Here is a 15166-nt window from a genome sequence, read left to right as displayed (position 1 = left end):
GAAAATACATCTCTTTGAAAACAACTGAAACTCTCGTCCACGCGTTCATATCCTCCAAACTCGACAACTGTAACTCTCTGCTCTTTGGCTTACCAAACAAACTCTTAGATAAACTACAATCTGTACAGAATGCTGCTGCCAGAATAATCACTCTTTCCCATAAACATGACCACATTACACCTATCCTCGTTAATCTGCATTGGCTACCAATTGAATCTAGAATCAAATATAAAATCCTATTACTTACTTTTAAAGCTCTTCATGGCCAATCTCCTATCTATATCCGGGAACTCATTTCAGTGTATAAACCGAACCGTAATCTTCGTTCTGCATCACAAGTTCTTCTATCAGCACATTCTTATAATCTTAAATCTTATGGTCATCGCTCCTTCTCTGTGGCTGCTCCTGAACTCTGGAACTCACTTCCAATATCTCTCCGAAATGCATCAAGTCTTGCCTCATTCAAAACTGAACTTAAAACTTATCTCTTCAAATTAGCATATTCTTTGTAAATTATTTTATTTTGTCGTTGTCTTTGTCGTTTGTTTACTAGCGCTTAGAACAGATTTGTATTTGCGCTTTATAAATAAATATTATTATTATTATTATTATTATCGTTGCGGGTATTGGTTGGGTAGGTAAGAAAGTACTCAAAGAAGACTTTACTGAAGACCCAAGCAAGAGCTTCGCTAATTTTGCTAAGATGACCGCTGCCGTAGGCGGGGCTATCATGGTAAAGGATTACCTACGGAAGGAAAAGTACCTCCCTACGGTGTAACTCGTGAAAATCCCTGTGATTTTCTAATATATAATGGCTAGCGTGGTCGCAGGTGGAGTTATTGCAGCTTTAGCATTCACTGGAGCTAATTATGGTGGTCAGTATTTGGATAGATTAGTTAGAGGCGACAAAAGCGGAGATTTAGCCGCCGAAAGGAAAAGGCATGATTTAGCGCTGGAGAAATATCAGCGAGACGTGGCGGCTTGGAATGAAAGAAGACAAGCTTACAGGGATTGGTTGGACAAGAACTACCAAGACAAGATGCAGGCGGATAAGAACTTCGAAAACACAGACTACGCCTTTAAGCTCTATGCGCAAGCACACCCCGCGGCATTGACGGGGTTAAGAAAGCCTCAGTTTAAGAATTACTACCAGCCTTCTAAGAAACAAAAAGATAGTGAGTTGGTCTTCGTAGGAGTCGCAGGGCTGGCAGGAGGCGTGGCTTTGGCGTATTTAGTCTAAGCTTGGCGCTTTGGCGCCTAGAATATAATGATTGTCTTTTTGGAGAGCGACAAGAATGACTTTACCACTTATCTGAATCCCCCCATCAAAGCCTGTAAGGTTCGGTTGGTTAGTTGCTCTTTGTACAATTCTTGGTATAATTTAATTAATGGCTTTGTCATCGGAACTTCCGGCACCAAACCAAAAATACCAGATTCCCATTACGCCCCTATAACACTGGCTAAGGAGCTAGCAAAGCATGGATATACTCTTACCACAGGATTACCCCATGAAATGAAATTCAAGAAAAATAGTGGGAGTGCCAATCTAAAGGACAGTTCATTGGTAGAACTCCTGGTCCTTACTAGTACCACGATAAATAGCGGCAGTACACATGACGTAAAATGGAAAGTCGCATCCTCTTACGAAGTCTATTGCGATTTAGTCCATAGTTACAACAATGGAGAAAAGTCTTCTCTTATGTCCAAGTTTCTGCCCAAAGGTAATCCATTTGACTCAGAAGAATACACTCCCATTTCTTTGAGCTATGACTTGTCTCATTTGGTAGAAAGCATAAACATCGCCATTAAGGTGGACGGAAAGACGGTGGATTTCAACGGGCGAAAGATCAATCTCGTTTTGGAATTCATATAATGGGCCGCGTAGAGGACAAACTTAAAAGGATTTACTATGGGCCTGAAGGCTATTGGAAAGGAGCGTCGGCCATCAAGAAACTCGCGACCGCGGCCAGGGTATCAGAAGAAACGGCTAAGAACTGGTTGAAAAAACAAACCCTCTGGCAGGTTTATCTTCCCGTGCCCAAGTACATTCCCAGGCCCAGCTTCACCGTAAATGCCCCCAATGAAGTTCATCAGGCGGATTTGCTCTTCTTACCGCACGACAAGGTGAGAAAAAAGACCTATAGATACGCTTTGACCGTAGTTGATATCGCAAGCAGATACAAGGACGCCGAACCCATAACCAGCAAGGATTCTGGGGAAGTTGCAGAAGCCCTAGGTAGGATTTATAAGCGCGTCTTGAAATGGCCCAAGCTGCTGCAAGTGGATGCGGGGACGGAGTTCATGGGCGTGGTTACTAAGACCCTGAAAGACCACGACACTAAGATTAGGAGAGCCGAAGCTGAGTACCACAGGGGTCAGAGCATCGTTGAAAGATTCAATAAGACCCTGGCCGAGCGTCTCTTTGGATACCAGTATTGGAAAGAGCTGGAAGATCCCTCCAAACGCAACAGGGAATGGACTCAGAGGCTCCCCCAGGTCGTCGCGGCTTTGAACAACGAGGCGGCCAGGGCTACGGGAATAAAACCCAGGGATGCCATAAAAAAGAAACACGTGGAACACAAGTCCTACGTCAGAAGTTCGAGGGCGGTCGGACTGAAGGAAAAAAAGCTCCCCCGCAACATAGTGGTCAGATACCTCTATCAGCCGGGGGAACTCGAAGGTGGCAGTAAGAGAGCCACGGATCCTAACTGGTCCCTGGAAACGTATGAGATTTCGAAGTCCGTCACCAAGGAAGGGCAACCCGTGTTGTATTACCTAGATGGCCCAAGTCGTGGATTTGTCAAGGAAGAGCTGCTCATAGTCCCCAAAGACTCAGAGTAGTGCTGCTCCACGCGCCCGATTGCACTCTAGGCATGTCAGTCTTACGTTGCCTCTGCAATGCCCGCGCTTGTTGTTGATATGATCCACGGAGAACTGCTGATCGTCATTTGGGTCAAACCTCCATAGTAGAGGTATGTTACATTTGGCACACCTTGCCCCTTTCTTATAGACGTCGTCCACGCATAAGTCGAATTTGACCCCCGCATAGCGGGGATCCGTACTCTTTTCTTCGTCGTGTCTTTTGTAGCGAAGGAGTTTCTTGGCAATGTTCTCCTTTGCTATGCCTTCTGGGGTGCGGTCGTAACGCAGTTGCGGCTCCCAGGCTCTTTTTAACTGTTTGGCATATTCTACGCGGCTTACGGCGGTGTAGATAAGGTTGCTCCAACACAGCCGCTGGTCTATGATCCACAGCGTTTCTTTTATGGTAAGCCCTTGCGCGCTGTGGACCGTCATGCAGTAACCTAAACGCCAATCTGGATGGGAGGTTATTTTTTCCACCTTTTCTATGGGTACCCAGGCTTTGTCATGCGTTACTGCGTTCTGCAGTTGGATGTCGGTACCAGGTACCCAGACGTCTCTTTTTTGCATGCGGGTGTCGTGGGGTTTGTAGCAAACAGGTACGGGATGCGTAGGGAAGCGCTCTCGGTGTATATTTAGCAAATCCTTTTGTATACGAGACTGTGCTGCGCGTTTGCTGCTCAGCACCAGATCCTTTGGATGCCATGTGTAAAGGAAGTCCTCGTATTTCTTCGCTCGTACACGTTTGCGCAGTGTCTTGCATTGGTCGGCGTCACTAAGGCCCCTTAATTCCGCTTTCAGGTTTCTTATTTGATCCTTGCTGCGGTAGTCGGCGTTAATTTCCTCCGCATGGTCTACGAAATCTTTTAGCCATTCGTGGGGCATCTCTCCGGCTATTGGAGGAGGCTGGCAGGGATCTCCGGCGAATATCACTTGACACTTTCCACGGAGGAATTCTACGAACTCCTGCAGGATTTCCAAAGGTACGGTGCAAATCTCATCCCAAAGTATCACTGGTGGTACGTCGTGGATAGCTTCCGGCACCCACTTTTGGCCATTCCAACGGAAGAAGCTGTGGTAGGTCTGCGCGTCGTGGCCCATTTCGCAGAGTTCTCTTTCCAAACGATGCGTTGGCGTTAGCACCTTTATCTTAGGAAAGAGTTCTAACACACGCGTCGTCTTACCGCTGCCTCCCGTACCGTAGAGGTAAGAGAAGCGTTGGTAGGAAATAGGGTCCGCAACTGAAGGTAGAGGCTCTTTGGTAGGCGCTACGGTGCCCTGGGTGTGCTCGCCGTGATATTCTACGCGTGCCCTCCAAGCTTTTATTTCTTCATCTTTGACACGCCATTGACCACTTTCTGCGAGTTCGTCGTCGGTGTAGAATTCCTTCATCTTTTCTAACACTTCGGGCTTTACGTACAAGGAATCCGTAGCTACACGGGGAACGTCCTCTTTGTCAAACCGCAGTAACATCGCGAGAAGGTTAATGTGCGCATATGCGAGCATGCTGGCACGCAGATGGTAATACTGCGGTCGATGGTCCTGGTAGTAACACAAAGCATTCCACTTACGTTCTCTCTGCTCGGCTTCTATGAAATAATCCCATTTCTCCACGGACACCATCGTTCCTTGGTCATGTGCGCGCTTCATAAGGAAGCTTAACTCGCCTTCGTCCGTTATCAGGCGCCGCTGCATATGTTTTTCACCTTCTTTTGCGCCCTGCGTGAATTTACCTATGACCACACGCGCTGTGGGGTTATGCTCCGGTAACCATTGCGTGAAGGCGCTGTGACAAAGTATGGCTTCATGCGCTGTGTATTCGAGCAGCTTACGCTCTTCAAAGAACTTCAATAAGGGCACCGGTATCCATTCTTTCTCCTGCAGGTGCTTTCCGTACCACGCATAGATTATTGGATGCAGGCCCGACGCTAATTTCCAAGAGGTCAATCGTACAAACCCCGTTGCCGGGGAGTCGTAGTGACCATCTAGAGACACACGGAAGAATTGGGAGTCTGGATGTCCGTAACGGTCGTAATATTCCTTACAATCTCCTAGACCTTTAAAGCTTGCAGGGTAACAGTGTTTCATATCCAAAGACACGTATTGGTCTTCGTCGTATTCCATGTTCCACAGACCACCGTGACCGTGTTCTACGCAGGCTTTGGCTATGTCTCCGAACTCTTTTGGGGTAGGTTTCCATCCATTTCTTTTCTTTGCGGCTAAGAAGTCCAAGCTGCGACTGCTAAGGACCTCGTCAGAGAAGTCTTCCCCTAAGGTCTCACAGGCGCTTTGAATGCGCTGTTGTTCAATTTCGGGTCGATACAAAGTGCCGTCTTGCGTCATAAACTGACTTCCTTCTGAATCCATCAACCAAATGGAATTCTCATGGATTAACTCTGCCAATGGAGAATTCTTATAGACCTTCGTTTCCTTCTTTCTTGGGAATCGCAGTTCGCGCCAGGCGTGCCCATTGTGCTGGTAGATGACTATAGGCGCACCACGGCCCCCATATTTGTGTGTTCCGGAGTAAATAAAGCCGTCGGTGATATCTTTCACATGGATTCGCCTCTCCAGCGCCGTTTCTAACTTCTTGATGTTGTCTATCGACCCTCCGGTCCTATTAGTATCTTTTTCCCATTTCCTGATGGCTTCTCTTCTCTTTAAAGTCAGTTTACCGCCCCGAGAGGAGTCTTCAAAGAACTCTCTTACTAACTTCCCTACGCAATTACCGGGATGTCGCATCGGTTTCAACTTCTTAACGTCTGGCGTCTTTATCTTGTACGCACCGTAAATGACTACGGTAACAGGGTAAGCAACCTCGTAGAACAGCATGTCTATTCCTACCAATGCTCCCGGGCGTGTGTTTTCGTTTAAGACAAACAGGTCCTTCTTACCAGACGCCCTGATAGGATTGCGCCCCTTTTCTATCATCCACTCGCCGTCTAAATACTTTATGAACGTTAGCTCCAACCGGTAGTTACCTTCGGGTATTAAGTTAATTATTCTTTCAGCCCTTTCTTCTGTCATCGTCTCGTCCGTATCTCCCTCCATAAATGTTGTGAAGGCAAAGTCAGCATCCAGGCGATCCAACACCTGAGTTCGCAGTCGGCGCACAGTTTTATTTCGAATGCTTGTGATGGTGTCCATCTATATGTAAAGGATATCTTAACCTCCGTTTGCGATATCTTTGATTCCCAACACAGCAGCAGTAAGGACTTGTCGCGCGGGTATTTCCCGCTGCCGGCGCCTTCCTTAAACCGCCTGTAAAACCCGTAAATCTTTGACATTGACCGCGAGTCCCCCTTACTGCCTACGGGTTGGGTACGGGTAAAGTGGACAAATCGGATATTTGCCTAAAAGTCCGTAGAGTTGGCTCGAATAATTCCCGCGGCCGGCGCCGTTACGTGGGGGCAGGTAATCCCCGGGCGATTCCGAATGGTGACCGCGAGTCCCCCTTACTGCTGCTGCTAAGTCAGACTGCACTTCCAACAACTGACTTTATGTGACTGCTAGAGATGAGATTCCCAGCCCTTTCCAAACAGAAACTCCCAAAGCAAGAAACCTGACTAAAGGGAAAAGATGATATGATGATGGATTGATTGATTGAAGCCAAAACATGAGAAAATGTGCCACATCTGGACATGTCTGAGATGAAGAAAAATGAAAAACCATCCAACCCAAGTATAAAGCACAGGAGTAGATGGTGTGTAAACTAGGCTTTGACAAACCTTTTTCATGGTTGATCCCATCTGTGCAGGTGACATTGTCACTTCGACACCAGCATCTTTCAAAGATTGAATCTAAAGCAAACAGAAGAGAAAAGAAATCATATATATCATATATTATACTTTATATATTATACTTTATATATTATACTTTATGTTATACAGTATACACAAAAGTTTTGCTAATGTATTCTTACTTTGTGTTCAGCTCCTCCTCGGCCTCCAGCGATAATAGCTCCTGCATGTCCTGTACATCACAATAAGAAAATAAATTTTATAACGAGATTATATTTTTTCTTTTATTATTAGTGCGTAGGAGGTAGAGAGGGGGAGGGGGTGGGGAAGGGGGAGTGGATGAAATCCAGGGGTGGTTTACTTTCTAGAGTAAGTCTCCTAAAGCTGAAGGTCTTCCTCCTTTTGCATGAAATTCATTTCAATCACATGGACAAGCAGGATGTGAAGTGTCAGGAGCCCAGAATACTTTACACAATAATGGTTTTTTAATTAAAATTAACAGAATCTTCAGTGCTGCTGGTTCTTCTAAGGGTGGTTGGTACATGTCGAACTTACCCATTCTTCTTCCAGGAGGTGCAGTAATACCAGCAATAAATGACACAACTGGCTTAGCATTATCACCCTGGTTGTGTTCTAGTAGGTATTCGGCAGCTCTCTCTTCTGCTCCACCTCCAATTTCACCAATAAGAATAATACCTGTACACAAGAAACACACATATCAAATGAAAATACCAAAAAGCCACAAAGAATATCCTATCTAAACACACATAAAAATATGATAATTTTACTATAGGAGTTAATATCAGCCTTTGTTGTTTGTAAAATTGTACCTTTTGTTTCAGGGTCATTTAGGAACACCTCCAAGCAATCTACAAAATTTGTTCCATTGAATGGATCTCCTCCAATTCCTGTAGCACAATAATGCAATAACATGTTGATTAAGCATTGTGTGACCCTGAAGATGAAACTACCCTTATCAAGGACTCAGGAGCAGTCTAAGAAATAGAGGGGGGCTAAGATATGAAAATATAGTAGACTAGCATGTACGAAATTAAAGTCTGGGGGGCTGAGACTTGTTTGTGTGTACATGCAAGTGGAGGGCCTATGGCACTCCAGGCTCTTCTCTCTATGGTCCCTGCTTGTGAAAAGGGTGATACTGTACAAAGGCCTGGGCTGTGGTTAACCTCTAAATCACCAATTGAAATCTATATATGTATTTAACACTGCAAACAAGTACAATGACAATGAAGACCATAACTTCAAAAATGTCTTCTCTTGAATTCATTTTCTTCAACACAGTTTTCTTTCTGTGGAGTCTAAAAAGATGCACGGAGATGCTTGAGGGAACTTACTAACCTACACAAAGTGTCTGGCCAAGTCCAGTTAGTGTTGTTTGATGTACAGCTTCATATGTCAAAGTACCTGACCTGGACACAATACCTACAGTAAAAAGTTTAACATATTTACAAACATTACAGATCAATATTATGTAATAGGTCTAAATGCTGCCCAATTTACAAATATTAACAGAATCAAAAAATTCTCTGGACTGCTAAAACTGGATAATAGGAACACCAATTTTTTAAAGTACAAATATGTCACATTTGTGCAAACATACAGTTCATATGAGGCCAAACAAAAAATTTTGTGTGTTTCCTTTTGCGTGACCAACCCTAATTTTCTTGCCGATTTTTGCTGTGCCTAATATTTTTTTCATTCACAAATGCACCACAGGGTTCCCAGTAAGCTCATTTCCACTGTTTTATCAGTACCTACCGACTTCAATTATTTTTCTCATGCAACAGGAAACACACTTATTTTTTTGTTTGGCCTTATACACATCAGTTATATCAACAAAATGTCCAAATCATTTTGGATATACATGTAAATTCCCCATTCCATTTGTTAATTTCCCAAGGAGTAATCATTTTGATATTTAAGTCACTTATTCTTGAGTGGCAAGTTAAAAAGCCTTATTTAACATCAGTGTTTCCCCCAGCTCTATCTATCAATTCTCTGTTTTAGAGTATTCAAAGCTGAAGCTACATGGTCTTACAAGGATCAATGATCTATTGCCTTGATGGAAAGTGTATTTACAGGATTGCTGCACTATCAGCAGAAGTGTCACGACACATGTAGGTAATGCTCACCAATAATTCCTGGTTGATGGATATGCCCTGGCATGATACCGATTTTACAGGCACCAGGCTGAAATGCACAAATAAAAGAATATGAGACTGTTTGAATAATAAAATGTAATCATGGTATACTAATCATCCTCATCACTGTAATCAATTTTGCATATGATTCTTGCTGAGCATATGACATCATAGTCACCATGCTGGTTGAGATTTAGTGTCTTTCATTATATCAACATGGCAGTCATTTCTTTTGTCCTTGGCTGTCTTGAACAAATTTCTTTTGTCATAACAATGTCTTTTGTACCTTATTTTGTCATGAGAAGGGATGCCACACCAATTACACTGTGTCAAACTCATGTCAAAATCAAACAGAGATTTCTATTACCTTAATGATTCCAGGACAGTTAGGGCCAATCATACGTGTCTTGCCTTGTCTAACAAGCCGATGCTTTATCTGGTCATAATACAAAGGAAAACATGTTTCAATACCACTTTCAATTATTCTCAATTCTTTTATTCAATTCACTGGTCTTTCGAGGTAGCTACTGTAAGGTATGCATATCAACTAATAACTTGTGTGTAAGATTGAGTAACGGTTTTATAAATCGATCAATTGAAATTAACTCTACCTTGACCATATCTTGTTGTGGTATCCCTTCTGTAATGCAAACTATAAGACCAATTTCAGCTTCAATAGCTTCATGTATAGCATCAGCGGCAAATGGAGGTGGGACGTATATTACTGAAGCATCAGCTCCTGTCTCTTCTTTGGCCTGGGTTTAATATATAAAGTGAGACTAAGAATGACTTGTCAGCCTCTGTTTATTGTGTTTATCATATTCACAACAACAAAAAACACTCTGGGTGGAGATGCAACAACCTAACAGCCAATCTTAGCACAAACTGACCAACCAATTTCTGACAATATTGGTATATACAACAGACACACCACCCAGTCTAAACCATCGAATTATTTATTAATGATAACTTTTGCAGATTGGTTAATTTCAATGAATGCGAAGCTTGAATTAGAGTGTAGTGCTCATGGTTTACCTCTTTAACAGTATTGAATACAGGAAGCCCAAGATGAGTGTTTCCACCTTTACCAGGAGACACACCACCAACCATGTTAGTACCATACTCAATTGACTGCTGGCTGTGAAAAGTACCCTGGAGAAAAAAGAGCAAAATCCAATGAAAACCTAGAAAAAGGGATCCAATAGAGAGTTGCCGCTGTATGATGGGGATTCTGTTTGTTTTCTCTTATACATTGCACTTCAAGAGGTTGTCTCCATGCTTTCCAATTTTCCTCACTCCACAAGAAATTTAAATCATCTTTCAGGGACCTTGTTTATTGGAATTATAAAACCTGTGAGGTTCTCTATGCAGCCTTACCATCCTTTGCGTCTAGGCAAGAACATCAAAAATCAAGACATGTTTTAACTTGCAGTCTCATAAAAACTTGTTAGCCAGAACTTAAAAGGAAAAGACGGTCCGGTTCGAAATTGAAAATTTTTGATATTTTAGTTGACAAACATACAAGTTTCAGGAGCTGGTTACAACATTTTTTGACATCTGGCGTTCAGGCCTAGATGAAAATGACCTGGCTAACTAAGTTACATCATTTTAGCAATTGCATGTGTAATGTTGAATGTGGAATCGCCAGGGCATGTGCTGGAATTCCATTCAAGATGCAATTATGCAATTTACAGCTGCATAAGTTGCTTGATATACTTTGAGGATCAGTTCACTTAGATAACATTACAACAAATATATAATTTATATATTCTCATGTACATGCTTAATGTGTTACCTGCTTTCCTGTGAATCCCTGGCAGATGACTCTTGTGTCCTTGTTAATCATGAGATGACTTCTAGTGTTGTTATAGAGGTTATCACTAACATGACGAATACCAAGCTGTTCTATATTAGCACCTGGACATCAATCAGATGGAGTGGCAGTGAGATTTAAGCAATTTTAGATTCTATTGCATTGCCAGCACACAAGAAAATGGAAGCAATAGACCCTTTTCGAGTTCCAAATTAGCGCTGTGTTTCTTGATTACAGATCATTTACTCAGGCTTAGCGTTGATTTTATGAAGAATATTCACGTGTTCCAGTCAAGGTCCGTCGAGTTTCAAAGTGCCCGTATTGTTGAAGTTGTGCATTCTTTACTTTACCATTGGTATTTGCGAGTAATTAGACAATGATTTGAGGCTAAGCCTGAGTAAATAAGACTGTAATCAAGAAACACAGCAGTAATTTGGAACTCACAACTGGACTATTAAAACAAAAGTTGGCTCTCCTCAAACTCCGAAAATTGCATTTTGGTATACTATAACTACTAGAATTTTTATGCCAAATCTAAAATTAAGATGCCAGTGAGAGACAAACCAGCACTAAAAATAATGACTGCCTAATGGCCGCACATGATGACCAGCCAAATCGATATGTGACCAGTCAATGTGACCAGTCAAGAGGACCATCCTTGTTAGAGGCATTCAGACAGACACTGACTTTAGCCCTGCAATCCATATTGTTTATTGACAACTTCAGGAAATTTAAACGTAAATTTGGTATTGTGAGGCTCATTATTTATTCCTAACTTTAAACTAAAAAAAGTTGTAAGAACATCACTCCTGGTATAATGCTTTAAATATGATTCCTGTTCTTTTATACAAAAATATTCAAAGCTCTCTGAAGGGCTTAAGCCTTGGTGATTTTTGTAGCTACAGCAACCTGCATCCAGACATGTAAATCAGTACAGTAGTACAGGTAGTCAGCAGTGTTGGTAACGTTACCTTGCATATAGGGGCGCCTTGCATATAGGGGCGCCTTGCATATAGGGGCACTTTCCATAAAAGGCTATCGGTTGAATGATATATGATATGAATTGTATACTGATGCAAACTAAAACATAGAATATATCGAATAAGGTCGTGTGAATGTAAAAGATTGAAAAAATCAAACTAAAACATGTGCGATTTACAAGAGTCTATCCGTGTTTTGAGACCGGTTTTAGCGAGAGTGTTTAGCGATCACTGCCTGAATTAAAAGCACGTTAAATCTTGCAACAATCACGTATTCATGCAGGGGTTTATAAACATCTATTGACTCCTAGTGCTGGTTGTATTACATGATTCATTTACAAGGATCTCTTTTATCAAATATAAGCCGAAAGCGCCATTACAGACATAAACTTCATAAACCAGTCACGTAAATATATCAGAGAAATGTTGAAAACCAAATTCGAAAAATTAACTTTACTGCTATGAAACAAACACCGTAGTGATCTACAGGATTAAGTGGTATCAATGTGAAAGTTTCGAGAGAAATTGATTCATTATTGTAATCTAGGGGCGCCTACTTACGTTACCTTGCATATAGGGGCGCCTACTTACGTTACCTTGCATATAGGGGCGCCTACTTATGTTACCTTGCATATAGGGGCGCCTACTTAGGTTACCTTGCATATAGGGGCGCCTACTTACGTTACCTTGCATATAGGGGCGCCTACTTAGGTTACCTTGCATATAGGGGCGCCTACTTACGTTACCTTGCATATAGGGGCGCCTACTTAGGTTACCTTGCATATTGATGGTTGCAAGCATTCCCAAGAGAGTCAAATTGTGGTGCCGTTATTACTGATCATGGGTATTCCGTGAAGCTGAATAATTGATATTTATAGTTCGTTTATTGAAACGTCAAGGCATCTCCCGCAAGCTGCATTCTTCGGGGTTTTTTTTTCTCTTAGCAGAGCTTTCATAGAGGCTCTGCCGCCTTGCAAAGGAACAGGTTATTGTGGCGCCGGGTAGATTAGAGAGCAAGCAATTAGATTATAAAGGAAGTAATTACAAACTACTGGACGTTTTTGTTTCATTACAGTGATTTGGAGTGAAAAGTAAATGCTTTGCCATATCTGCCTTTACCGTAAAAAACAATGAATTCCCAGCTACATCGCTCAATAATCCCTCTCCTTCTTGTTGCTCTTGTTGCGGTCTCTCGTGCGAGTTATAAACGTACGTCATATTGGGCGGCGGAAAACATTGAATGAATCAAATTTAGATCAAAAATTGTCAAATTCTTTTGTTTCAAAGTTGACGTTCACAAGATACATCCTGTTTCATGAGAGTAAGCGGTCTGAGCAACTGGTGAGGTAAACACACATAAATTAAATATCATAGGATCGTATCATTTTTGAGTTTAACAAAATAAAACCTCTTCGTTTACTGGGCAAACATTTCGTGGCGTTTTTATTAATTGATATTCTTCATGGATCTTTAAAAATAAAACCGATACTCCCTTTATTACTTTGATTGCTTTTGCTTCGTTTCATTTGACTGCTTTTAAGAAAGTGCGTTACCGCCATGTACACATCGGGCGTCCCATAAAGAATAAATAGAGGATAGTACAAATATTGATCATGATATCAACCCCGTGTTATAAAACGGTCGAGGACTTGAACATTTACGATAAAGATGTATAATAATAATAGATTACATTATATATATTATATATTATAATATGGATTATTATCATCGATTGTAAAGCGCCTAGAACAATTATTGATATAGACGCTATACAAATAAAGCTTATTATTATTATATTATTATTATAGATTATCATGATTAGATATTACAGCCGGATTATGTTACGAGTGAAAGCGAAAATACAGCTAGCTTCACAAGTAAAATTGTCTGGCTGTAAGCAGTGTTGATAAATTATTTATTGTACGCGACGAAATTTAATGAGAAAGAGTGCATGAATAACAATGATTTTTATTGCACACAAGCAGACTTGAAAGTTAGGACCTCAAGGAGATCAACAAAAACAAACTTACTCAAAAAAAAAAAAAGACGTTAAGAACAGCCATGTATTATCGCTCTGTAATTCCTCTATGAAAATGTTCGTAAAAAACGGGAAATGAGTGTGTGGTATAGTATATGCAAGGTAACGTAAGTAGGCGCCCCTATATGCAAGGTAACGTTAGTAGGCGCCCCTATATGCAAGGTAACGTAAGTAGGCGCCCCTATATGCAAGGTAACGTTAGTAGGCGCCCCTATATGCAAGGTAACGTAAGTAGGCGCCCCTATATGCAAGGTAACCTAAGTAGGCGCCCCTATATGCAAGGTAACGTAAGTAGGCGCCCCTATATGCAAGGTAACCTAAGTAGGCGCCCCTATATGCAAGGTAACGTAAGTAGGCGCCCCTATATGCAAGGTAACCTAAGTAGGCGCCCCTATATGCAAGGTAACGTAAGTAGGCGCCCCTATATGCAAGGTAACCTAAGTAGGCGCCCCTATATGCAAGGTAACATAAGTAGGCGCCCCTATATGCAAGGTAACGTAAGTAGGCGCCCCTATATGCAAGGTAACGTAAGTAGGCGCCCCTAGATTACAATAATGAATCAATTTCTCTCGAAACTTTCACATTGATACCACTTAATCCTGTAGATCACTACGGTGTTTGTTTCATAGCAGTAAAGTTAATTTTTCGAATTTGGTTTTCAACATTTCTCTGATATATTTACGTGACTGGTTTATGAAGTTTATGTCTGTAATGGCGCTTTCGGCTTATATTTGATAAAAGAGATCCTTGTAAATGAATCATGTAATACAACCAGCACTAGGAGTCAATAGATGTTTATAAACCCCTGCATGAATACGTGATTGTTGCAAGATTTAACGTGCTTTTAATTCAGGCAGTGATCGCTAAACACTCTCGCTAAAACCGGTCTCAAAACACGGATAGACTCTTGTAAATCGCACATGTTTTAGTTTGATTTTTTCAATCTTTTACATTCACACGACCTTATTCGATATATTCTATGTTTTAGTTTGCATCAGTATACAATTCATATCATATATCATTCAACCGATAGCCTTTTATGGAAAGTGCCCCTATGTGCAAGGCGCCCCTATATGCAAGGCGCCCCTATATGCAAGGCGCCCCTATATGCAAGGTAACGTTACCAACCCCCCTCCAGGTAGTACAGACTAGAGTATTATGCACTATAGCATATTGCGTAACGTAGTACCATGGGAATAATTTCTATGCACCCTGGAATAGTAACTAGCAGAGGTTTATATCATTATTACGCTTGAAACCATCGCTTGATTCAAAACTAAGGAAACAATGTACTCGTGTACAAAGATTTGCATACGTGGTTTATAAAGCCCGGTCAGTTGATCGTATCACCAAAAAAAGCTGGCAAAAAATCCACATATTTTCGCAAAAACGGTCCTAATACCACAGAAGATGATCAAGCTATGCAAAACTGCAGTAATTTTAGTGAAAGAGTGGGAGAAAATGTATATTTTTGTGCAAAAATCTTACCAATTCTGCGAAGAGCCACACGAAACGCCATCTTGGAAAGACAACCTCGCCAGCTTACCCACAATGCAGTTGGATATTGAGGACTTGTA

General features: G+C 41.6%; 1 protein-coding gene across 1 annotated transcript in view; it reads right to left on the bottom strand.

Moving 5' to 3' along the window:
• The window catches only part of LOC116307395 (succinate--CoA ligase [ADP/GDP-forming] subunit alpha, mitochondrial), a 27985-nt gene extending 12855 nt beyond the window's left edge, over positions 1-15130 (bottom strand). The window contains exons 1-11 of the mRNA XM_031717645.2: positions 15078-15130; positions 10554-10675; positions 9794-9910; positions 9370-9513; positions 9126-9194; positions 8750-8807; positions 7956-8039; positions 7430-7507; positions 7155-7295; positions 6782-6831; positions 6588-6659 (exon numbers count right to left, since the gene is read on the bottom strand). Of these exons, the coding sequence (XP_031573505.2) occupies positions 6588-6659; positions 6782-6831; positions 7155-7295; positions 7430-7507; positions 7956-8039; positions 8750-8807; positions 9126-9194; positions 9370-9513; positions 9794-9910; positions 10554-10675; positions 15078-15108 (966 nt within the window). The 5' untranslated portion in view covers positions 15109-15130. The remainder of the gene's footprint in view (positions 1-6587; positions 6660-6781; positions 6832-7154; positions 7296-7429; positions 7508-7955; positions 8040-8749; positions 8808-9125; positions 9195-9369; positions 9514-9793; positions 9911-10553; positions 10676-15077) is intronic.
• Between the last annotated feature and the right edge of the window lie 36 nt (positions 15131-15166).

This window comes from Actinia tenebrosa, unplaced genomic scaffold, assembly GCF_029948245.1.
Source record: "Actinia tenebrosa isolate PJP-AT-01 unplaced genomic scaffold, QUT_ActTen_1.0 PGA_scaffold0__85_contigs__length_37466705, whole genome shotgun sequence".
Lineage (NCBI taxonomy): Eukaryota > Metazoa > Cnidaria > Anthozoa > Actiniaria > Actiniidae > Actinia > Actinia tenebrosa.
This window is presented reverse-complemented; position numbering and strand designations above follow the sequence as displayed.